The 26421-nt window shown below is 38.6% G+C and overlaps 1 protein-coding gene across 2 annotated transcripts in view; it reads left to right on the top strand.

The window, feature by feature from the left end:
* sgsm2 (small G protein signaling modulator 2) overlaps positions 1–26421 on the top strand; it is a 191997-nt gene that overhangs the window by 146293 nt on the left and 19283 nt on the right. For both annotated transcript variants that reach the window (XM_039757096.1, XM_039757095.1), the window contains 4 exons: positions 5128–5287; positions 12597–12661; positions 13244–13389; positions 25489–25617. In XM_039757096.1, the coding sequence (XP_039613030.1) occupies positions 5128–5287; positions 12597–12661; positions 13244–13389; positions 25489–25617 (500 nt within the window). The remainder of the gene's footprint in view (positions 1–5127; positions 5288–12596; positions 12662–13243; positions 13390–25488; positions 25618–26421) is intronic.

Below are 26421 nucleotides of genomic sequence, written 5' to 3'. Positions count from 1 at the left end.
TGGATAGCTAATGTACTATTGTATAAAAAAATGTGATTGTGTTGATTCAAGAAACCCTAGGCCAGGAAGCTTAATATGCATCACCTATAAATTAATGGAACAATTATTTAAGGGAATACAGTGGAACCTCGGGTTACGAACGTCTCTGAAGACGTACAAATCGGGTTCCGAGCAAAAGTTCACCAAACTTTTGCATCTGTTCACAACCACACACTTGGGTGCCGAACAAGCCAGTTTTCCTTCCGTTTCGTACGCCAATGATTTCCACACGTGTTCAGTCTCTCCCTGTGCATTCGCTGTGAACTCTTTGTGCTCTATTTCGTTTCCCTTCCGGTTCGTACACGCCAGTGATTTACGCACGTCTTCAGTCCCTCCCTGTACAGTACATTGTTCTCGGTCAGACGTGCATCGCGCAGAGGGACTTTGTGGTATAGGGGGTCCACAGCTCATGTCAAGAGGCCGGTTTTAAATAAATAATCGCCATGCTACAGCTGCCACGTCCTCTTCATAACTAGAAGCGTAAGGCGGCTAAAGGGAGGAAAAAGAAAAGAAAGACGGAGGTTGCGGAGTGAGGAAGTAAGCAGGAAGCAGTGTGGAAAGAACCAGTTTGAGCGAGCGAGTGAGCGTGTGTGCGCGTACTCGCAGGCAGTCAGCTGGACAGTGAGCCCAAGGTCAGAACGAAGTAGTCGCTCCAGCTGAGTGATCAAGGAGCTGGAGTGACCAGAAGAAGGACGGCTGGCTGCGTAAGGCCGAGAAGGCAGCAGGGTCACCAGTTAAAGAATGCCTCGGGCTTGTTTTTAAAGAGACTGCTTCCAGCATTGTTTTAACCTTGTTGTATTTAATGAAGACTTTTTTCTATTGGATTTTAACCTCCACTTCACTTCTGTTTTTATGGGATTATTTATTTATTGAAGGATTCTGAAAACTCTGCACTTTATTTAATTTGGACTTTGTTTTTGATTGTTGTTTTGTTGATTTTAATAAAAGCACTTGGCACTTTTTGCACCATCCCCTTGCTCTATTGTAGTACCTCACTGTCGTGCTCATCGGTAACATTACCGACAGTGACGGGTTTAAGGGCTCCCGGAAGTGAGATGGGAGCATGCAGTGAACCCGCATCGTCACAGACTTTACCTCAAAACTGTATTCTCCTCTCCACCCAGTTCCTCCTCACTTCCTTCATGCCAGAACTCGACTCATGCAAGGTTAGTTTTTTGGGTTGTTTATGGTTAGTTTTTGTATAAATTAAGGATATTTCAAATGTTCATTTTTTTTTCCCTGTGCTTAAAACTCATTAAAAAAAGGTGTTTACAGCAAGCGGTTCGTAAGGCTATAGCGTGAACTCTTGCAATGTTAGTTTGCACACATACAGCTCGTACGGTCCGGAATGGATTAATTGTATTTACATACAACCCTATGGGTGAAATTACTTCGGGTCACAACCAAATCGGGTTGCGACCAGAGTTTTGGAACGAATTACAGTCGTGACCCGAGGTTCCACTTGTATTGAAAAACACATGTCAGCAAATAGCAAATAGTCCGCATGGCCTCAGTTGGAGAAGGTAGTTTTTCACTAATATGCAGGAGGAATATGAGGAAGAACCAAAAGCATATGATAAAAGAGGTGCATATAATATTATTTATCTCATTTTTTCAGAAGGCTTTTGATAAGGTACAAACATGAAAGGTTAGTGACCAAACTAAAAAGTGGTAATTCATAGTAAGTATGAAATTGGCTCAAACACAGAAAGAAAAGGTCTATGGTTAGATGATATATGTGCCCCTCAGGGGTCTGGATAAGAATGTAAACAACAAATGGTTGTTTGCAGACAATACCAAACTTGGTGGAAGAGCATTTACTGTAATATAGAATCATGTAAATTATTGCAGAGGAAGCTGGACAGCATACAGGCTTGAGCAGATTTTTAACAGATGTAATTTTCTGTAAGATATTATACTGTATGTAGGAAATGAAAATGTTGGATTTGTATGCACAAGGCGATGTTGAAATTTGTAAGTATACTTTATGTGAAGAATCTAGTAGTCATAATGTAACTGTCATTATTGATATTTTGAAAGTATACAGAAGTGATCAAGAAGGCTAATACAATGTTAGGTTATATAGCATAATGTGTGGAGCACTATTCAAGGGAGGTTATGCTTAAGCAGTGTAGCACGTTAGTGAGACCTCACTCAGAGTACTTTGCACAGTTTAGGTATCCATATTACAAAAAAGACATAGCAGCACTAGAGAAAGTTCAGAGGAGAGCAGCCTGGCTTATTTCAGGACTGAGAGACATCAGTTATAAGGAGAGATTAAAGGAGTTGAAAATTGTCAGTTTAATCAAACAGAGGTAAATAAGGTGACATGACTGAAGTGTTTAAAACTATGAAGGTAATTAGTACAGTGTATCCCAACTGTTACTTCAAAATAATTCAACTCAGACACAAGGATAGGATTAGAAAGTAATTAAGGGCAAATTTTGCACAAAGAAACTTATATACATTGAATAAATCACCAAGATATGTGACAACGACCTTAAAAACTCAACCAAATGGTATTTTGAATGGGATAAATGAGCTTGTGTAGCTGAATGGGCTGTCCTCATCCCCATTGTTCTAACATTCTAAATTGTTCTAAAGGTGTTTCATAATTCCCATTCATTAATGGTTTTCACCCCTCAAGTGATAAACAAACATTAAATGTTACAAAAAATTTAGCATAGGTAGCACTTATGTGAGCAGTACTGTGTAACTAAATAATCAGTCTTTAATTTTGCATTGTTAAACTAGCTAATTATACAGAGTAGGCTTAACATTTGTATAGCTTGCACTGTCTGACTTTACATTTTTCAAATGTATTCACCACGTATCTTACAGTCCAGATTATTACAAAAAATATCCCGTGTTTAATGAAAGTCTTTTATTTACTTTAAATATTGACAGATGGGTATCAGCAAGAGTGAAAGGGAAGATCTACAGGACGGTAGTGAGACCAGCTATGTTATATGGGTTCGAGACAGTGACATGTACCACAAAACAGGAGACATAGCTAAAGATGTTAAGATTTGCATTGGATGTGACGAGGATGGACAGGATTAGAAATGAGTACATTAGAGGGTCGGCTCAGGTTGAACAGTTTGGTGACAAAGTCAGAGAAGCGAGATTGCATTGGTTTGGACATGTGCAGAGTAGAGATACTGGGTATATTGAGAAAAGGATGCTAAGGATGGAGGTGGCAGTCAAGAGGAAAAGAGGAAGGCCTAAAAGGAGGTTTATGGTTGTGGTGAGAGAGGACATGCAGGTGATGGGTGTAACAGATCAAGATGCAGAGGACAGGGATATATGGAAAAAGAGGATCTGTTGTGGCAACCCCATAAGCTGACTTCTGACCCCTCCATTTTTAATAAATAAAATTGAAAAATGCATTTTTAAAAACCAGCTTAGTAGTTGCTTAAGTCATTAAAGTAGAAAAAAAAAACAATCAAGAAATTGATATTAGAGTGGAATTGACAGATAGTCTTTGTTGTAAAAGTAAAGGCATTATTGATGTGTGTAAAAACAAGTATTCACTTAGTACTGATAGTTTACAAATCATTCATACTCATTTTGATTAAATATTTATGTTGTAATTTCAAAACATGTAAGTGATACTGTGGACAGTCTTTATATCCATACTGTCAAATGTGTAAATGACATGATTTAATAGGGCTGATTCTCATTGGAGAGTGTGAAGTTTGTTGTATTTGAGAGGAAAAACTAGGAATACTAACTACTGATAAAGGCAACATGCTGTTCAAGACATAAGGCCCAAACAATAATTTTCACCTCAGTTAACTGAAAGAATGTCTGCAAATAACAATGATTAATAGGTGCGTCCTCCTGATGAGGTTTAGTTGTAGAGACATATCTGTAAAGACTCTTAGGACCACAGTACACCTGAGAGAGTTTTTTTTTTTTTTTTTAACATTTTTAGTTATGCAGATCCAGATCGTGTGGATTACTTTGATTTATGCGGGGACAATTCCAGTTCGGTGCGAAGACTATTCTTCATGTCGTCAGTTCGCACACTTCTCAATGATCTGGGATTTTTCGGATGATTTTATATGCAATAAACTTAATAAATTATAGCGTAATGAAGATTGCATAATTAGAGCTGAACCACGCTATAGAATAATATCAGCACAGATAGTCTCTACATTGAAAGTTTTGGTAAAATATTTATTTTAAAAATCACTTTTGTAGTGCATAATTCATACTTCAGTTCAATATGAAATTATTCCCAAAGTGCATACTTTAAACAGGAAAGGCACCCTTAGGCCACATCAACAAATAAAACTTTTGAGAAATTTGCTTCTTTATAATAATTTTGCAAAAAATATTACAGTGGCCCCAAATCATAGGTGGTAGTCTGTGTTGTCGGTATCGTATTCGTCATCATGATTCTTTAGTACTCTTACATGAGATATTAATCGAGTGGGGGTGTGTCCCCCTTTAGGGTGGGAGCGTGTTGCTATTAGTATTACATAAAAATTGAGACTTAAGTAGAGGGTGGCATCTTCCTTGAAGATCAGAATGCGTTCATATAAGCATATGATATAAAAGAACCCAGGGATGGACCCTTGAAGTTATGTGCAACGTGATATTTTGCCATATGATGGAAAACCTTGGAACAGTTTGGAAGGGGCTTGTTGGATCACTTGAGTATGTCATGGCGCCCCTTCCGGTGCCTATTAGGCCTTAGCCTAGTGTCGGCCCTGCTTGTAAGGCACAGTAAGTATTCAGTATGGTTCAGTGAAGAACGTATCCTTTTAGGAAAATGCAATGCAAAATGTTTACTTAGAGCTTACTTAGAAATAACTAATTATTGCATTGTAGCAGGGTTTAGCTAACAGATGATGGAGATTGGATGGCCTTTTAAATAAAGTCCAGACAAAACAATCTGTGTGCCACAGTTTTGGAATCTACTTCATCTGTAGGTTTCTGGAACTAGAGCTTAGCATGTTTGTATTCTGTTTTCAGAGTTCTTGCCTATCATTAATGACGGCTGAGCAGCGTAGTGTTTGTATTTTTTTTTTTAACTTATGACAGACTGACAAACTCTCACCCACTCTCTTTCTCTTACAGATCCCAGTGACATGATTGAAATGCAGGGCTTGGGGAGCAGCCCCCTCTCGTGGCAACAGGGAGAGTCTAGCAGCCGTGTCTCCTCCTGCATTTCTTGTTCCACTGGAAGTAGCAGCACTCCTTATGGCCTTCCCAATGGCTGTTCATGCATTCATGATCGGTAAGACTTGTGTAACTTTTATTTAGATGATAAAGTAAAATGTTGCAAGATAAGGGAATAAAAAATACTTTAAATAAATATTTTAAATTACTAGTAGCATAGCAGTATTGGTATTAGTTATTTTCCACTTGATATAATTGGTTTTGTTTCCAAATTACAAATATGTGCAGATGTTGTTCATTAGTAATTCTAAATTGCACCAGTGTGAGTATATGACTAAGAATGTGTCCTGCAGATGATTACCACCAAATTCAAAGTTGGCTCCTGCATTGTGTTAAGTGCTGTAAGAACAGGTTCCAGGTGCCCATGATTTTAAATTACTACATTTTTGAAAAAGTGAGCTTATATAGATACTAGTAGTAATTAAGGCTTGCATTCTCCATGCCATTTTTCTTTTTGTTGTGAAATGGATAATATAGTTATCATCACACAGGAACTGAAAATTAACTAAAGATATAGTAATGACATACTTATATTGTGGACATGGTATGAAATATTTTCAGCACTGTATGATTTCTTTTTTAACAACTGAATAATTTTAAAAAATATTAAAAAAAATTCTAATGAGGTATACAAAATGTTTTATCAAAAAACATATTCATAAGGAATTGTTTTATTTAATTGTAATTTTAAATGAATATTGTTAGAAATATATAATATATGGAAAAGTAAAATTTTATTATCATTTGCATAGTATTGATAATTATTGTTATGCATATATTTTGTTCACAAAACATTAAATAACATCAGCATAAACAAAAAGTACAGGTGGCACTCCTGAATTGCAGTTGGGCATGCTACCATCTGCACTCTTGCAACTACCGTAAAACCAGCACTAAGATTTGACTTTATGAATATTAAATGTAAAATATCATTACGGTTTTCTCCAATTGTTTTTTTTTTTTTTACCAATAAATAAACATTTTTTTGGGAATCAGGGCAAAGAGACTAATTCATTAAACCTTCTGGGGGAAGAAAAAGAAGTGGGTTACACAAAACTTAAGCTTTGTGAAGCTATCAGACACAGTGTCTCCATTCAAAAAATATATTCATAACGTAGGCACTGAGGCATCAACAGATGCTGAATTTCGTGTCCGGTTAACGGGCTTTCCTATCTTTAATAAAGCAGCCTGCCCAGGAGCTCCAAACTGTCCCATTATGAGTGCTATGCCTTCACTGCGGGCCCATAGGTGGATGGAAGTGCCACATATCATTGCCAGTAGCTCCTGGTGTGTTACACAGTAATTTTGCTCTGGTTGGTTCAGACAGAGGCTATAGTATCCAATCAACCTCTTAGTGTCTCCTTCCATCTGGGACAGTACTGCTCCAGTGCCTTGATTACTGCCATCTATGTCCTGGGTGAGTGGTGCCTCTGGATAGGCTAAAATAGGTGCAGTAATAAATTGACAGAATGCAGTCTCACATTCTGGTGTCCACCAGTATTCACTGCCCTGACTAGGTCTGCAGACACTCTCACAAAGTGCTGGTAATAAGACATCAAACCCAGGAAGCTGTGGAGGTCCTGTATATTATTTGTCTGTGGCCAATTGCCCACATTAGCATTTTGCTCAGGGTCAGTAACTGTCCCTACTGAGGTGACCACAAGACCCAAAAACTTAACTGACTGTGAAATACCACAACCATTGCCTAATGGTGAAGTCAGTCTTTTCTCCGACCTCTGGCATTAAAATGACTTGCCAGTAGCCACCACAAATCCAAGGGGCTGAACCAGCTTGAACCATTTAAGTGATCCAAGGCATTGTCTGTATTAGGCAGCAGGTAAGAGTCCAGCTTTGTGTCAGCATGTAACTTAAGATAGTCAACACAAAATTACAAACTACTATCCTTCTTCTTGACTAGAATTACTAGTTCTGAACACAGGATTGATGACTGTTCCATCATGCCAGCCTCAGCCATTTCCTGGGTCTTTTCTTCAGTTATTGTAAGTTTACCAAGCTGGAGCCAGTGTAGCCGCACACAGATTGGAGCACCACTGCCCGTTCTGATGGGGTGCTGAACCAGATCTGTTTTTTTTTTTTGTTTGTTTGTTTGTTTTTGTTTATGTACAGTCCTATTCACAAGCAATAAAGATGTCTAAATGCTTCTTCAGCAGAAAGCAAAGCTATTGGCCCTTGTGTTCTGGCAAATCTACTTTATTGCCATAAAGCCAGGATAGCTGCACTGGTAGTGATAGATGGAGGCCATTCAAGTGAATGATTGGGTGTCAGGGTTGGCCTAATTGTGGTACTGTCTTTTAGCTTTTCTAAGCCAGAGGATGAATGCCACTGATTGGCTTTCTTGCCAGTGGTGTGGACCAGATAGTAACCTGGTCCTTGATGGCTTGAAGGCTGTGGTTGTGCTGTGATCCCAGCAACAGGTGTATCTCTCCTGCATAGCTTTCCTTTCTCAAAGTCTAGGACTGCTCCATTTGGCTCAAAGAAATCTGCTCCAAGGATGTACTAGCTTTGAACTGAAACCAACAAGAATTTGAATTCAAACCGGAGATGGCCAATGGCAACTTGTAAAAGTCTTTTGCTCCGCATCTACATTTCCTCTCCCTTGACTGTTTTCAGGGTGCCCAGCATAGCTACGCACCCCATTATTGTTAAATGCCCTGTCTCCAGTAGCAGCCCTGCCCTCAGCAAAGACACCAGTGACTAGCAGAGTTACAAAGGAAACCAAATTAATTTTGCAGTAAAGGCGAGGGATACTCAAAGGACCCAGGTGGTTCTTTTGTGGAGGGCTGGCGTAATGGGGTAATGCTGAAGTTTCCAGTTGCCTGCAGAAGAGACTTTGGGCATATCTGAGCTTTGCAACCCTTCTTCTGGCATTGCCAAAACCTAATTTCTGCTGCATGGCAGTCTACTTCCACCCTGTGTGTTGTGTCTCCCTCATTCCGTGCCCAACAGGGATGTTGAGGTTCACTGGGTGGACACAAGACAGCCTCAACCCTTTCGGCTTCGGTGAGAGCCTTGCTTAGGCTCCTGCTGCTGGAGCTACAGGAGAGCCACTGGTCCAATGAAACTTTGAAGGGTAACCTTCTCTTGCAGACCTTCAGGGAACTTCAGGTATCCCGGACAGGTAAGCAAGAAGGTATCTGCTACAAGGGCTCTGAGCTTCTTTTGGCTCCTCCTTTGCTCAGTGGACAGGACAGCCTAGATGTGTTCTGGTACTTTCCTTTGACCAAACCTCCTCTCAAGTCACCAATGCAGTTCTGTCCCTCCAGGTGGATATCTAGTAATGTGCTTGCTGCTTCTCCCTTTTAATGCCATGCCCAGGTGCACTGCTGCTGTTTCTTCAACCCATTTATTGTGGCGAACGGCCAGACACAGTTGTGCGTGGTCAGTTTCCAATGAAATATGACCATTGTACCTGGGTATATTCGTTTCTTTGTGTGTAGTTACAGCAGTAATGGTCTATTGACTGTTCCTCCTTTTAGGTTGACACCACAGCCACCATTCCATATTCCGGATCTCGGCATTAAAACTCTCCACGAACAGCTCTGAAGGTCTCAGCAAGTCCCTTTTGCATTGCTGTGGCACTCAGCACTTCGCAGAGTCAGTCCTCTCCATGTCCCACTTCTGTCATCAATATAAAGTTGCATGGTGCCTTCCAATGCTGTTCCTGTGGATTCATGCTGTTTTTGTACCTTGCTATCCTTTAAAAGCCCTCAAAGCTTTAAGCCACTTAAAGATAGAAAAAGCATGCTGTATTTATAGGCACCCCTGCACCAAGGGACTCGCACCATATGGCTATATAGGTGACCTAGCCGAATTCCTTTTTTAGGAGTATGATGTTATAACAACATCTTTAAAAAGTTAGAATTTCTTTGACTTCCATTTGCAGCAGCCTCCAGAACATATGAGAAGTGTAAGTAATGTTGAACCTATATCACCTGACAGTTATTTTTATAGATGTTTTAGTACCAAAATGAATAGAATCGTCCACAATATAAAATTATTTTCAGTAGTGATAATGTTGATCAAACAAACTGTTGGCACATTGCAATAAAACATTTATGCAACCATGCAAAATCCAAACACACAGTCCAGATAAGTGCATGAAAACTTAACAAGCAGTACCAAGTTCCAGTAACCTTGGGTTTGCAACACAGATAAGCATTAATTACTTGTTAACACTATCCCATGTCCATATTGAGCAGGCTATTGAAAGCAAATCTAGATAACCAACATCCTTATTTTAATTATCAAAAAGCAAATTCCATGTAAGCATTTAGTGAACTTTCAGTGTACAGTATTTAGACAGTGATGTTCTTTTTTGATTTGATGTATTGTAGCACATTATTTAAATAACACAATGGCATCAGTGTGTTACCATCTAAAGACTTCTTACAGTATATTAATATTATTATGTTTAATGCACTTGCATATCAGTACAACAGACATTTATATAGAAGATAGCTATATAGATATAAATGGATATATAAATAGGGAGATATATATACACACACACACACACACACACACACACACACACACACTAGCCGTCCCCCAGGACTTTGCTAAGTGGAGGTAAGGTATGCCATGAGGCTGAAGCATGAGTGAGGAAGGCCCCGCCCCCTCCCCTTGGTCTCCTGCATCTCTCTCAGATTTGTGCAAATAAATTGGTACTGCTAGCAAACTCTGATACTTAGCACAATGAGAGAAGTTGCAAAATCAACCGGAATGTTCAAGCAAATTATAGAAAAAGTCCAGATCTATCTCCGTTAAGTAATTCTCTTGTGAAAAGTAGACCGAGAGACCAGCAGACATGCATTGGATTTTATCTGTATAGAGATATATGTATGTGTTTGTATGTATTATGTATATGTATGTACAGTATATGTATGTATGTGTAATTGTGAAATGTAGGACTCTTCCTAGGGATAGCCGTCCAGCCAGGGTAACTGGGCTTGAAGGTCCTCAGTCAGAAAGGTGACCAAGAACCCAGAGGTCCTATGATGAGATGGGGAAAGATGTCAGAAAGGTGACCATCTTAGCAGCACTCCATGAATCAAGCATTTATGCTAGAGTGACTAGACAAAACCCAATCCAGCAGATAGAACTTTTTGTCCCCAATGGGAAATTTGGGTTTTTACAGAAGCTCTTTCAATAAATAGATAGATAAATAAAGAAATTAAATAAATATACATCCATACATACTTCAGCCTGAGCACACACCAGTTAACTATGAAGCAAGTAAACCAGAGAAAATAGTTCTGACTTGGCTGTCACAGTCACAGTGAGGCATTATGCAGAGGTTTGTTGTCGGTATAAATGAGCCCCAGTAACGTTTCTCGACACACTTTTGCTGAATAATTTGTTGCCTGAAAGTCCTCAGTGTTAGCATTAGTGTGTCAGAGAGAGGATCTGCAGCATTGTTCATAATGGAATTCAGTTTAGTTTTAATCCTCTCCTTTGCTGCAACTTCCAGGGGTTCCAGTGTGTGCCGTATAACTGAACTTGCCCTTTTGATTAGCTTATTGTTTCGGTGGGCCTCTCTTGAACTGTTGTTACCAGCCCAGCACACCACAGTGTAGGAAAAATCATTGGCCATCACAGAGTTATAAATGATGTAAAAGTAAGAAGCATATGCCAATTTAAAGGACTTTGAGAACATGACAAAAATAATATTTTTTGCTATGATAAAATAAAAGTTGAACTCTTTGTGCAGAACTTGTCATAAACTGCCTAATATCAACCTTATGGAAGCATCATGCTATGTGAGTGCTTTTTGGCAGCAGAGACAGGGAGGTTGGTAAGAATTGAGGGAAACATGAATGCAGCTGAATACAAAGAGGCCATGAAGAAAACCTGCTCCAGTGTGCACATAGCCTTAGGCTGGGGTGACAATTTACCTTTCAATACAGCAATAACGTGAAACATACAGCCAAGACAATGCTGAAGTGGCTTTGGGATGAGTCTCTTCTGTCTTTGAGTGGTCCAGCTGAAGTCCAGACTTAAACCCTGATGAATATCTGTGGAGAGACCTGAAGATGACAGTTTACAGACACATCCCATGCATTTTAATGAGAATTTTGAGAGAATTTGCCAGAAAAAGTGGGATAAACTGCCCAAACCCAGGTGTGCAAAGCTTGCAAAGATCTACCCAAGATGATGCAAAGGTGTAATTGCTGCCAAAGGGCTTTGACAAAGTACTGAATTAATTGTCTAAATACTTATATGAATGAAACATTTTAGTTTTTTATATTCAATACATTCACAAACCTTTCTGAAAACTTTTTTTCACTTTATCATTATGAGTTATTTAGTGTAGCTTGATTAGAAAATGTGGCCAGACTAAGCCCAGTGCGTTCACATGATCTGAATACTGCTGTAATAATGGCAGCAATACTTGATAACATGTCATAAGTCTTTCTGGGGTTCCAAGACCAACACTTGTCCTTGTGTAACCCACTCGCCACTTATCCCAGACAAGTACTCAATGAAAAGCAGTAATACAAATAAGATCAATGAAAAGCAGTAATACAAATAAGATTAACACTTTAGACATAACCCCCACAAAGAACAAATACATTACTAGAACAAAGTCAGAAATGAACAAATTAGGGTGCATGATGCAATCGCTAGAGAGAACCCATTTTCCACAAAAATGCCACAGTCTGGTTTTACGTTCCTTAAAGTTTTAAGAGGCTGATGAAATACCGGAAACAAAATGGAATATCCTGCAGGCTGATACCGATAATAATAATGTTCTGTACTATCTGTCAATGAGGTGGTTCCTCCAGAATAAATACAAAGAAATTTTGTCTTCTGAGATGCATTTCACCTGTAATCCTGAAAAAAAATATCCATCTTTCAGCAGGTGGCTCCCATTGCAGATTTTCTGTGCTAACATGTTGTTGCCCATTGCTTCACTGCACGATGTCTCTCTCTGTTCTCCCCCCATTCCGGGTTAAATCCCTTTTAGGCCAACAGTCCTGTCCATGCTGTTTCTCCTCCCTAAAGGACATTAAGGACAGGCAAACTAACAAAGGCCAATAGTACCTGCTACAAATTTATCTGTTAAAAATTAAATCTAAAACACAGTAAAATGTGCCTACAGTGAAGGGATCTGAGTACATTCTGAATACACTGTGTGTGCGTGCATATTGTATATATCATTATTTCTTAAATCATTTTTGCCTTTGCACACTTTTTCAGTTAAATAAAAGTATAAGATGATTCACCGTAGTCTTGCCCTTTCAGGAATCAGGACTATTTCATCATATAACAATGCTATTTCTGACATCTTAAATTTTACTTCTAGCAGAAACTGACTGAATTCTGTAATTTTGCTTTTTTGTTAGGGTTCCATTAAAGATGCTTTGTCAGAACATGAAGCGTCAGATTGTCTCCAGAGCTTTTTATGGATGTGAGTGTATATTTTTTTCATTTTTTTGGTGGCCATCAATTGCCTTAGATAATCTTTTCTAAAAATAAAAACTGCTCCACATTTATATACTTTTCCTTTGTTAGTAAACTTTGCATTTTCATGCTCTTTTTTATAAGAATATTTCAATTTAATAACTTGTATGTATTATGTTTATTGCTGTTATAATAAATTGGATATAAATTCTTTATGTTTAACCATGAATTTAGCTCATTTAGTCAGGATGATTCTCTTCAATTAAATTGGTGCTATGTTATGAATAGTGACTATGGCTCTTGGTTCTGCTTATTTTTAATGAAACTTACTGTACATAGGTTAAATGTATTGACTTGTAATGCAAAATTGTTTACTAAAGGAAGATTTTTGGTTTTTCTATGTTCTGGTAGCATGGTATATGCTTGAATGCCCCCTATATTAAAATGGCTTTCTATGCTGGTTTGGCTTGCTGCTTGAATAGGTACCAGACCATCATCCTGATGCTGATGTGGCTGCTAAAAAGAGGTGGATATTTGTTTTTAGTTTTTGAGGTTATTGCTCTTATTGTGCACTTCTTCTTTTATTTAGGGCTGGCCTATTGCCGTCACCTATCTACTGTCCGGACACATTTGTCAGCACTTGTCAATCATAACATTGTTCCACCTGACAAGCCATGTGAGGCATCTGGAGGCCTCACCAAGGATGTATGGAGCAAGTACCAGAAGGATTGTAAGGTAAAACCTAAACTGCTTCATTCACTGAGATGTCAAGATATATCTATATAGTTGACTGAGCATTATTAGAATGCCTTTTTTCAATTAAAATGGAGTAGTTTCAATAAACATGCCCTTAGTACTAAATGGAAATAATCAGAACATTCGAATTACTCACATTCTGTATGTTAGAAGCATTATAATGACGACATAAAGTTTTTATGGAATCCATTCTCACAGGGTACTCAAGCAAATAATTCTATGGGTCTTAAGCAACAGTGATCCAAGCTTTTTCTATAAAAACAGTGGTGAGACTATTATACTATAAATGGTGCTTGTTTCCTGCTGATTTATCTTTTAGTGTTTTAGCCATGATTGTATTTGCATCATAATAGTGAAGAAATGTTGAAGTTGACTTTTTATAATTACGTTTTTAGCTTATTGTCATGAGTTTATGTAATAAAACACTGAAAATGAACATGAAAATTTTTACAGGTAAGACAATGCTAAAGCCTGCTTAAAAAGATAAGATTTCAGTTGTTTCTTAAAACCTTGGCATTGTAGATACCCACAAGCAAAAAAGAGTTTTCAACCATTAACATTAAATGTTTAGTCCCACATAGTCTGAGGCATGGAGGATAGAACAAAAAGAGGATAAAACTCAGAGGATCATAGAAAATCTAATGGCTTATATAACTGTATGAGACCATTTAAATATATAGGGGGCTAGACCATGTAGAAATTTGAAAATAAACAGAAGAATCTTGTACTGTGTAAGAAATTTAACAGGGAACCAATGGAGTTACTGAGGCACGAGAGTAATATGTTTCTAGGGTCTAGTATGGTACAGAATTTTGTTGAAACTGCCATCAGCTAAGGCCTTGGGTAGAAGTACCGTAGAGATCAGCATGACAGTAGTCCAGATGGGATGCAATAAAAGTACAAGTGTGTCACCTGCACTGTGTGTCAAAAACTTATGTAGCTTGGGAATATTTTTTTTAATACAAAAGCTGCTCTATTTATGTTCTCAATACAAGATTCAAATACATGCGTGGAATCTAACACTCCTCACTTCTACTAAGGAACTTTAATCACATAAGGCACATTCCTACAACAGGAACTTTGTAGCCGATAACCAGGGCTGCTGCCATCTAGCATGCTGGGGAAATAAACCCCCCCAGCGATATCTATCTTTTCTTTTTAATAGGCTGTCCGTCCACCCTTTCTGATCCTTCCATCCAGGTCTGCTCCCTCTGGAGCCCATGTGGTATCTACTTATCCTCAAGCAGCGGAGACCTATCCGTCACAGCATCCAGTCCTGCGAGGGGGTTAGTGTAGTGCAGAGTCAGGTCGCCATAATTCATGTCTCCCATAGGACCTCTGCAGTGCAAAGAAAAAGAATGTGTGGGAGCACCCAATGTCCATGTTCTTCCCATAGATGTAGGCACTGGGCCACTTGTGGTCCCTGGCCAATTTCGTGTGTTGTGTTGTCACTGCACAAAAGTAACTGCAACCTTAATGCAAATTAATTGTCATGCAAAGGTTGTGGGTTAAATTGACATAATTTCACTGTGATGCAGTACTGCCAAAACAATGTAGTATGAAGTGGTGTTAGATTTTATGCTTGTGTTATCGCAAATGTGTTTACTGCTATTGCAGATAATTAATTTAAGGAATTAGTCGACAGAGTTTTAAAAAAAAAAAAAAAAAGCAAAGGAAAGCTACAGTGCAAAACAGAAAACAGCTTTTAAATTGGATTGCAGAGATTCAAGATTCTGAGATAAGAAATAAGACGAGCAAATAAAGGTATTGTTAAAGTTATTAATTAAATATTCATTCATCAATAGTATAATGAAATTAAGATTTAAAAATACATGGCTCAAGTGTGTGTGGTTAAACAGAACAATTAATTAAATACAAGTAATTAAATAAAGTTAATTGTCTCACTTTGGTCAATTAACACAATTCATTGCTCAGGGCCCCACCCACGATAGTTCCTGGTTGAACAAAAGAAAAAAATCACAGGTTACACAAGTTCCTGTGGGGTGAGAAAGTGGCAATAGACTACAATTTTCATTCTTTCTCATGATGCTTTGAGTTTCAATAAAAAGCAATAGGCAGGCAGTATGGAATAATGGTTAAGGCTTAGGACTGCAAGCTCTGAGGTTGTGGGTTAAAATCCTTCCACTGATGCTGTGTTGCCAAGAGCAAGCTGCTTCACCTGCTTGTGCACAATTGGTAAATCAAAATAAATCAAACTAATTGTATCTCAAATGTTGTAAATTACCTTGCTTTAAAAGTTTAATGCCATCCAGTTTTTTTTATTTCATGTAGAAAACAAATCAGGTAATATTTGGGAGGGCTTGGTTTGAATATAAATTTATGTATCATTTGCATAACAATGGAAATTGAATCTATTACTACAAATAATCTGATCAAAAGGAAGTATTTAAAAATTTAAACAATAATGAACCTAATAAAGAACATGTGGGAAAATGTGAGCAAGTGAGGCAGAGGTGGATCTGTAAGTACCAATGGAGAGAAACTGACATCTCTCAGAAATAAAGTTTAAACCAGACAAATGGAATTCCAATATTTCCCTAAAATGCTCCATGTGATTTAAAAGAATATTATGATTAACCGTATCTGAGGCAGCTATTAGGTCAAGAACAATAAAGATACTTACATCAGCAGCTACTAACAGGTCATTTGAATACCTTAACTAGGTAAAGTTTTGTGTTTGAAAAGCATTGGTACATTTTTTTTAAATTATCAGTCTTAAAATACAGCAACATTTTGTTTATTTGTTTTGTTTGCTCTTCTAATACATGTTATTGCACTCTAAATATATTACATTTTCACTGTTGTTTTTCATTGTGACTCATTCTTACAAAGCTGTTTAATTAACAGAAATGTGCTTTATCTGTGTTTAAGTAATTAAAAAATAAAAATGCTTCAACTCTAAGAACATTAAGTCACATAACATACCTGAATATATATGGCATGCATGTTCTAAATTGTTTTCTATTTGTTGAGCATTTTTCATTCTTATTTTTGTCCTTTTTCATCCTATTTGCTTCTTGTTGTTCATAGTATGCTGTTGCAGTAAATGTATTGTTAAGTTGTATTGCTACATTATATACATTGGCATCTAATGCCGCAAGTGCCATTTGTATTTTAGCCAGCCATGATGATTGTTGGGTCAGGACTTCAATCTTCGGTAAAGGAAACTGACACTTTTTACTTTGGTTTTCATAATATAGTAGAAGAGAGAATATGCATTTCAGTAGTGAAAAGGAACTCCAATAAATGTCTAATTTGATCTTTTCTGGTGCAACACAACTTTTCAGTGCTATCTTTGTGTGTTTGCTACATTGTTCTGCTGAGCACACAGGCAGTCTTGTTTGTCCTAAAGCCCTCACATTTTGTTTTTCAACTCCCAGTTTTTACATATCCCTTTTTTTAATAAAGTTTTGTTTTGTGGGATATTTTCTTCTTCTCTGCATTCTGAGACAAACATGTAGTGACTGCAAAACATTTTTTTTTGATAACCTGCTAGATCATGACAAATATTCTGACCATCGGGAGAAATCCAGAGATGAGACACCTTAATCCAAGAAGTGCTATTAAAGCCTCCAGATGCAGGAGCCTAGGTAGTAGACAGCCAGCCTTGCCACTTCTGTCAAGCATCTGCTACAGAAGAAATAGAACCTACCACTGGTGCAGTTTTTAGCAGCTGCCACTTCTCCATTTGCCGAGGCTAAGGAACCTGAAATTGCCTGCCTGGAAAGATGGGGACAGAGGGACCCTTTGTCTTGCACCTTGGAGGAGGTTTTTCACCCAAACAGTCTTATTTTTAAATTCCCTTCAGGTTACTTACCAGCATACAATACCGAAATTGAAAATGTCATCTCCTTGCTGTTTGAAGTTTGCCATCCTTGTGTTTAATAGTCGAGAAGACTTTTTGAAAGATTTTAGGCCAAGTTCTTGAGCCTCCTGAGCACAAGGTTATGTCCTTGGTTTCTTTGCCAAACTTCACACAGGGAAGCTATTCTGTTGGCAAATACATAGTGGATTTTATGACTTAATTGGTAGAGATGGACTGGAACAAAGTGTCCTTTTTTTGGCTTGGTCTGTTGGAGGAGCTGAAGGATTTAATGGACAGCTATGATGTGGGTTAGACGGTTGAGCATGCAATGCAGTGGGGCCCAGTTAGGTGAGTGTATGTATCATAGAAAATCTTCTGACTTCCATACAGAATTGAGGTCTAGAAAGTGTGCCATAACTGTGGGTAACCGCAAGAAAAAGGGCAGAGCAGTCTTAACAGTTTATATTAGAGTGTAGGTCTCAAAAACAATCATTGCATCAAGCCCAAGGGAAGCAGTGTTTGTAACAATTGGCTTCAGGTTGGGGGTGGGGGGGGGATATTTAAGTGGGGAATTAATGTGTTAAGTTGCACATTTGTTAGAATTCAGTGTGTTTGCATGTGCTTTAATAACTGGGATATTCATATAAAAAGGGTTTCAGCAATGCCATGTAAACCCTTATTCTGGGTTAGTGATTTTTGAGAAACCTGGTTAAATCGATTTCTCTGTGAGTGACCCGGTTATTTGGCCATGTAAGTATTAGCTTTTCACACATTTTCAGCAGCCACAGGTAGAAAATGATGGAAGCATCCATAATGATACATTTCCTGAGGCATTATTGCATTATTTCCTGATTGCATTATTCCTTCTCTTGACTGAAATAATCTGTCTCAGTATTTAAGAAATTACTACAATTATGTTGATAAGATGAACATATTATGCAAAGCTCAGTAGCACAATCTTAGGAGGTGTGTTGGGATTGACACTTTAAAAGTAACATGCCTTACATAGTGTGACTGCTTTTTAAAGTAACAAACTAACACAATACTTATTGTATTGAAGTAAAAATAGTTGCTTTATTATTATGCCAGCAGCACTAGGTGTAAAGCAAGAAGCAAACCTACCTGTACATTGCTCCTTTGCAAGGCACAATTGCACAGCCAACCAGAAAAAAGTGTGCTGCCTGCAATTCAGTAACAGAAACCTATTAATAAATTGTCAGTTTAGTTTTCATCCAGCTGTTTGCTACAGGTACTGTATCTTGGAAACAGCAGCACAATGGCCTGTTTTCATACCATGAATCATCGGTGGTCCAGGTCGGGGATGTGAAAGGGGGATGAATGTAATTTACTTCAAGGCACATAAGGATTTAACCTGTGTATAAAATACAATAAAATTATCATGTTTGGATGTTGTTCTGGTCAGTTTTGTGAAGATCTGTTTATGAGCTTAGGAGTTAAAACAAATGCTGGCCAGTCACATGTTCAGTTTTTCATACAAAAGGAGAAAAAGTAATACAAAGATAACAAACTGTAATGTTCTGATGATAAGTAAATATGCATCATATTTAAAAGTAATGTTCCACACACTGCTTGGGAGACTCCGGCGCCATGCTTGGATGTTGATAAGTCCATTTGGTGCAGTTTAATGACATCAGAGTGTCCATAAGGGGATTTGTACATATAAATAAGGGATTTTAAGAAACTATGTTACTTCTTTAACCGGGTGTTTTATCTTGGTAGAGTAATATATATATATATTGCTCTACTTTCCCCTATTGTATTATTAACATGTAGCCTTAGAATGCCTAAACTCACAGACTTAGCACTGTTTATAAGGTATTATTTTTTATAACTTAACCCCATCTTCCCTTGTATATCTATAACCTCAGGCAATTAGATGTAGTAAAAAGACAAGCAGGAGTTAAGTTACACATAAAATAATGTATTACTGATAATATTCATAAATAAAAACAAAATGCAAAGTACATTTGAATATTGGCAACCATACAACCTGATAAAATGGTGATGTGTAATTCAGGTGGCACACAGACTTGCAGTTACTTAAAATGTCTCTAGTTAAGGCATCATTGGTGCTCAGCTTTCAGCCACATGTCTGTTCAATATGGCTGCTGAGCTGTGCTCTTCATTGTGTTGTCTTCATCATCACAGGTTAGCAAGAGAGATGCTTCTTCATCATATGTTGGTTAGAGAGAGAGAATGTGGTTGAGCAAGCAAATTTGTAGGTTTTCTGTCCAACTCCCTACAGCGAATAGGATATCATGGTACTTGAAGGCCTCTGAGACAAGCCAATTCCAAACAGCCATACCTCAGACCAATGGGTGAAATAGAACATCTTATCTCCTGCCCCCCCAAGACCATATATTACGCTAACCTGGCTTTGTGTGGGGGATGGGAGAAAAGACTTTAGCAAAGAAATACTCATCAAACTGGTTTAAGACACATCCCCCAAATCCTGTCGTAAAATTACAAAGAAAAGTCGTAAAGTTTCGGGGGCAAACAAGAATGCCTCTCACCAAAGTAACACTAAATTACATTGGTTTGCCTAAATTATAAATGAAGACATACAAAGCATTTATCAAGTTATATGCAAAATCTCACATCACAACACCGGGTTACTCACCTTATCCCAGTATTGTGTGTACATGTAAACACACTCATTGTCTCACTCTGTCTATCACAATAAAAAAATTAAGACAAGCCAGGCAGCTGGACTGCATTACAGTATTAGTGCACAATTAGTGATCAAGCTGCAAATCCTATTGGCAGAGATTATATGGAGTTACACCACTAGTTAGTTTCCAAAGATTGATAAAACTATATTTTTGGTCACAAAGACAACATTAATAATATAATATTAGGTTACACCTGAATAAAGCATCATAACCCAGCAATAAACTAGGCAGGTGTAACAGTGGCTTGGATCCATGATTGTGAAGCCTTCTGTTTATGAAGGATAAAACCTCCTTCACTGTTTTTGCTCTCTGTTGCTTACACTACCTCATTGTTAACAGGACTTCAAGTGTCTGTTCTGTAAAGAGGTACTCATTCTTTCAAGTCATAGGTGCCATTATTACACATTTGTGCTTTTTCCCAAATGCCTCACTACCCAAGGCCCAGCTGTATGTGCTGGTTGCCACTGAAAGTACAGACATTTTTTCCTAGTTGAAAAGATGGATAACTCAGTCTTGCTATACTTCAAAGAACTATATTAAATAATAGAAGTAAAAGGAACAGTGTTAGCCTAATGGATCAAGTATGCAACTCTGCCATTTATGGAAACTAGGCTTGTAAAGAGTATATAACCTCCATCCATCCATCCATCCATCTTCCTCCGCTTATCCGAGGTCGGGTCGCGGGGGCAGCAGCTTGAGCAGAGAGGCCCAGACTTCCCTCTCCCCGGCCACTTCTTCTAGCTCTTCCGGGAGAATCCCAAGGCGTTCCCAGGCCAGCTGGGAGACATAGTCCCTCCAGTGTGTCCTGGGTCTTCCCCGGAGCCTTCTCCCAGTTGGACGTGCCCGGAACACCTCACCAGGGAGGCGTTCAGGGAGCATCCTCATCAAATGCCCGAGCCACCTCATCTGACTCCTCTCGATGCGGAGAAGCAGTGGCTGTACTCTGAGTCCCTCCCGGATGACTGAGCTTCTCACCTTATCTTTAAGGGATAGCCCAGACACCCTGTGGAGGAAACTCATTTCAGCCGCTTGTATTCGCAATCTCGTTCTTTCGGTCACTACCCATAGCTCATGACCATAGGTAAGGATAGGAATGTAGATCAACTGGTAAATTGAGAGCTTTGCCTTACGGCTCAGCTCCTTTTTCACCATGATAGACTGATGCAGAGCCCGCATCACTGCGGATGCTGCACCGATCCGCCTGTCGATTTCACGCTCCATTCTTCCTTCTCTCGTGAACAAGACCCCGAGATACTTGAACTCCTCCACTTGGGGCAGGATCTCGCCTCCAACCCTGAGAGGGCACTACACCCTTTTCCAACTGAAGACCATGGTCTCGGATTTGGAGGTGCTGATTCCCATCCCAGCCACTTCACACTCAACTGCAAACCGATTCAGAGAGAGCTAAAGAGTACGGCCTGATGAAGCAAACAGGGCAACATCATCTGCAAAAAGCAGTGACCCAATCCTGAGTCCACCAAACCAGACCCCCTCAACACCCTGGCTGCGCCTAGAAATTCTGTCTATAAAAGTTATGAACAGAATCTGTGACAAAGCGCAGCCCTGGCGGAGTCCAACTCTCACTGGAAACGGGTTCGACTTACTGCCAGCAATGTGGACCAAGCTCTGACACCGGTTGTACAGGGACCGAACAGCCCTTATCAGGGGGTCCGGTACCCCATACTCCCGGAGCACCCCCTGCAGGATTCCCCGACGGACACAGTCGAAAGCCTTTTCCAAGTCCACAAAACACATGTAGACTGGTTAGGGAAACTCCCATGCACCCTCCACTGTTCTGCGACCAGGACGAAAACCAAACTGTTCCTCCTGAATCCGAGGTTCGACTATCCGACGGACCCTCCTCTCCAGAACCCCCGAATAGGCTTTTCCAGGAGTCTGATGAGTGTGATCCCTCTGTAGTTAAAACACACCCTCCGGTCCCCCTTCTTAAAGAGGAGGACCACCACCCCGGTCTGCCAATCCAGAGGCACTGTACCTGATGTCCATGCGATGTTGCAGAGATGTATCAACCAAGACGGTCCTACAACATCCAGAGCCTTGAGGAACTCTGAACATATCTCATCCACCCCTGGGGCTCTGCCACCAAGGAGATTTTTGACCACCTCGGTGACCTCAGTCACAGAGATGGGAGAGCTCACCTCCGAGTCCCCAGGCTCTGCTTAGTCATTGGAAGGCATGTTGGTGGGATTGAGGAGGTCTTCGAAGTACTCCCCCCACCGACCCACAACGTCCCAAGTTGAGGTCAGGAGCACACCATTCCCACCATATACGGTGTTGACACTGCACTGCTTCCCCCTCTTGAGACACCAGACGGTGGACCAGAATCTCCTTGAAGCTGTCCGAAATTATTCTCCATGGCCTCCCCAAACTCCTCCCATGCCCAAGTTTTTGCCTCAGCAACCACCGAAGCCGCATTCCACTTGGCCTGCCAGTACCTATAAAGATCCTTTCACATTGCTGTCCTGAACTATAAATAACTGATTCTTCATTGTTGGACAGTCTTTTCAGTGATTTACTTTATTATGTTTATTATTTATAATAAGTCAAGAGTTTTTTGAAATCAGGGATGCAAATCTTAATATATTATTTATGCTAGGAAAGTCCCCACAAGTCTGAAAGAAAATGATCACTTTACCAAGTTTGAGAAGCATGACTTTCACAAGTAGTCTTAAATCCTCTTAAAATCCTAGTAGTTCTAGAATGTCTTATGTCTTACTACATGACAAACATTCAAAGAGTTTTTTTATTCATTAATCTGTTTTATTAAAGTCTTATGTTTTGTCACAGAGCAAAATAATAACTGTCACCAGTAACAGAAAATTTAATTCAATTTTAAAGATTTGAGATGCATTTGTACAGTAAATGTTTATATTTGCTCTTATTTTACAGCACCCAGTATGTGGTTCTGCCAGCTTTTTTTCTGTACATCATTTTTTGAGGATAAAGATTTTTTTACAGATCCATTTTGAACACTTGGCAAAAGCTTTGTATTTTAATGAATGCATTTCTGTTTTTGTGTGCCAACTCTACTTGCTCTCCAGCTTTTTGTACATAAAGTACCTGCCTACACTTTCCCATGGTTAAAACCTTATTCTATAAAGCTACATTAAATGATGTGCATTTTAAAGAATACATTTCTAATTGCAATGGCATTACACAATTGTGCTGGTTTCTTGTATTGGGTGTCTATCCAACTCTAATGTGTCAGTCTTCTGATCACAATAAAAAGTGTGCTTTCTCGTATGATTTTTATGCCTGCAGTATTTTTGCAGTAGTATTTGATTGATCATAAGCAGTGCATTGAGTAGATTAGGAAATTTATAGCTAGATTTCTAAACACAGTATGATTGTGCCATCATTTTGGTTTTGCAGTATCTGCATGTTATTTTCATTGGTAATTCTATTAATTACTAATCTATTAGGAAGACAGTCCTACCCAAGAATTACTACATAGGGTGGAGATGGAATTACAGGCACAAGCATAGTTTGGAGAATAATTTGCCACCGGGCAGTTTTGCTCAGCGAGTTATTCAATGAATACAGGTAAGACTAGTCATTTGTTGGGTAAATTTGCCCCTGGGAAATATGTTGGTGAGAAACAATGGTAATGTTACTGCTGGAATCAATTAAGGTCCTAACCTTGTGTTTTTTTTTTATAATTACTGCACCTGTTGAGGAAAGAGTAGATTATATGTGGCTGGCATACAGGAATCATCTGCTTTTGCCCTTTCACAATGCATCAGCTCATCATCAGCTGCCTGCACCATTAACACTGAGTAGGAGGTAGTGAATGATCTTTGCTCTGGGTTCCAGGTTCCACTTTCTTGTGTGGTTGCTCCAATCTGGAGAGTCGTGGGGGATCAAGATTTCTTTTTATCATCCTGTTTTTCCATGTATATGGTTATCCAGTGACATTCTGTTGTCACAACAAGGCTTTTCATATTTTTCCATGACTGTCTCTTGATCAGTTGATCAAGATTCACCATTTGAGCATTAACTAAAAAATCACATGCATTAGATTCCACCATGTGCTCCACAAAATCTTCCTTAGGTTTGAACTGCTTTGCTATATTTACTTGCAAGTCAAAGACTTGTAATCAAGAGGGTCTTTTGGCACCAAATAGCCATTCTTTACATTTCTGAGATTGTGAAGCAAGACTCGGACCATATCAGGCCAGTATCTCTTTCTTAATTGGGTCATAGTCCTCTACAGCCTGAATGTCAAGGTCATGATAGGTTTTTTGAGCTTTGTCTATTAAGAAGGGAGCCTAAATACAGTATGGGTCCATTAATCCTTCGGTCAGTGACGTCTTCTGGAAGTTCTCACAGAAATTAAGAGGTATGCTTCTATATCATTGTAGGGTTGTAAGGACACAATAACCTGGGATGAGCCTCCACATGGCCAAGATTGTTAGTTTCACCACCACCCGGACTTGGAGCTGGTCTTCCAATGACTGGATTAGTGTTGCAAGGTTATTATAAGAAGAAAATAAAATTAGCAAAAAAAGGTGTTTTGTTTTCTTCTAATTATATGGTGCTTACCTTATTTGTACCCCAACAAAATCAAACACTTTCAATTAGTAAGTTGCTTCTGGGGTGGTGATCAGTTTCAAAGTGCTGACTTCCAAAGATTTTCTTTTTATATGTCAGGTGGAAGGAAGGGGTAAAACTTTCAGTCTAGTGGTGGAGGAGGTAACATGTAGCTGGTCTGTCCCGGAGGCAAAATAGAAGAAGGTGCTACCAATAGTGCCCTCTTATGCTCCCTTTGTGTTGCAGCCTAGTTGCCCCCTATTGGTGTGTGTCTGACACTAATTAAAAATGTATCTGTATGTTTTCTTATTGTTGCTAAAAATTCTATTAGTAAACCAATATGAAGATTGTTCATATGTTGTATATAAATAATCTATCATTATTCACCACTAACGTATGTTGTTTAACAATAGGCTTTTTTATTTTTAATTTTCAGTTGACTTAGCTGAATTCACCATGGTAGTTTTGCAACCTACAGAAAAAAAGTGCCCAGAAGTGTTGAGTGAAAACGTCTGATTGTGTGTTTTGTTTAATTTTGATTGCATTGGAAAATAAGAGGTAAACTGCAGTATCTGTTTCCACAATAAAATGTTAATAAGTAGGTATAATAATGTCAGTTTGAATTGTATGTCCATTGCAAAACAAATAGCCCTAAGTCATACAGAAGGAGATTTTTGTTTAACACTTTATACATATTGTAATTTCAGCTGTAAATGCAAGTAAGTAAATCAGTGCAATTTTATTTCATCTTATATGGTGTAAGACTATATCAGGTAATAATCACAGGGAGTATACAATTGAGGATTTCAACATGAAATGCATTATGTTTGGGATGAAAGACAGTGAAGAAGAGATTATCCAGTGCAGACATTTGCCTTGTCAAGCAAATGTGAAAGACTGGTATGCTGAGCATACCACATTGTGTTGTATTGTATTTATTTAAAAAGAAAATGAGCCAATTATAAGGTGTTTATCCTGATACATCCTTTGGTTGTCCACTTTTGTTAGAATTACAAAGAACTTGAACTCTTGCGCCTTGTATATTATGGAGGAGTGGAGCATGAAATTCGCAAAGAAGTCTGGCCATTTCTTTTGGGACATTACAAGTTTGGGATGAACAAAAAAGAGATGTCATTGGTAAGTGGAGAGGATAGAGATGTTGCCTAAAAAGCATATATTCAGTGTTTCTTCTAAGGAACAAGGGCATGTGTGCAAAATATATTTTGTGTGGGCGGTGCTCTGAAACGACTTGTGCAAGGTAATATGTATTTTTAGGCTTGCAATTTAAATATGTGATGAAGGCCTGTATTATGATAAATTAATATAATATGTATGAAACTTTATTCATTTACTGCCCAGTTACAGAGAAAATAAATACAAACAAAATACATGTTGCCAATAAGCTATCCGTATAACTGACTTGAGTATTATACTACGACGACAAGTCATGTGGTATAATAACTAACTCAATGTAAGTCAACAAAGTGGAAGTGGCACTACCAATAATCACACTGTTAATAACACAACGATAATATAATATCAACCATGTTCTTAAAGTATTGAAACACAATAAAACACAACAGTTTTATATATGTTACAGTTAAAAATCTGGCTTGATAAAATTAACAAGGTGGTTATTACAACTTTTCATGTCTGATTTTACATTCCTTCCACGTTATATATGTTTTGTGCAAATCCACAGTCTTTCCAGCATTTAAATATCATTTTATTTGCATAAGATGATCCTAATGAGTAACGTCAAGCCTGTTTCTTGTTTTCACTTTAACACTATTCATGGCTAAAACCTCGTTCACAATCAACACTGGATGCTCGAAAAGTCCAGCAAATATCGATTAACATTACGAGTGAGCTAAATTGTTCATCATTTTTAAAGTTACTCCTGCGATTTCAGGTAGTGAATTTATGGTACCAGATTTCAGT

Source organism: Polypterus senegalus, chromosome 6 (assembly GCF_016835505.1).
Source record: "Polypterus senegalus isolate Bchr_013 chromosome 6, ASM1683550v1, whole genome shotgun sequence".
Taxonomy (NCBI): Eukaryota; Metazoa; Chordata; class Cladistia; order Polypteriformes; family Polypteridae; genus Polypterus; species Polypterus senegalus.
The sequence above is the reverse complement of the archived record's forward strand: the minus strand, read 5'-3'. Positions and strand labels throughout refer to the sequence as shown.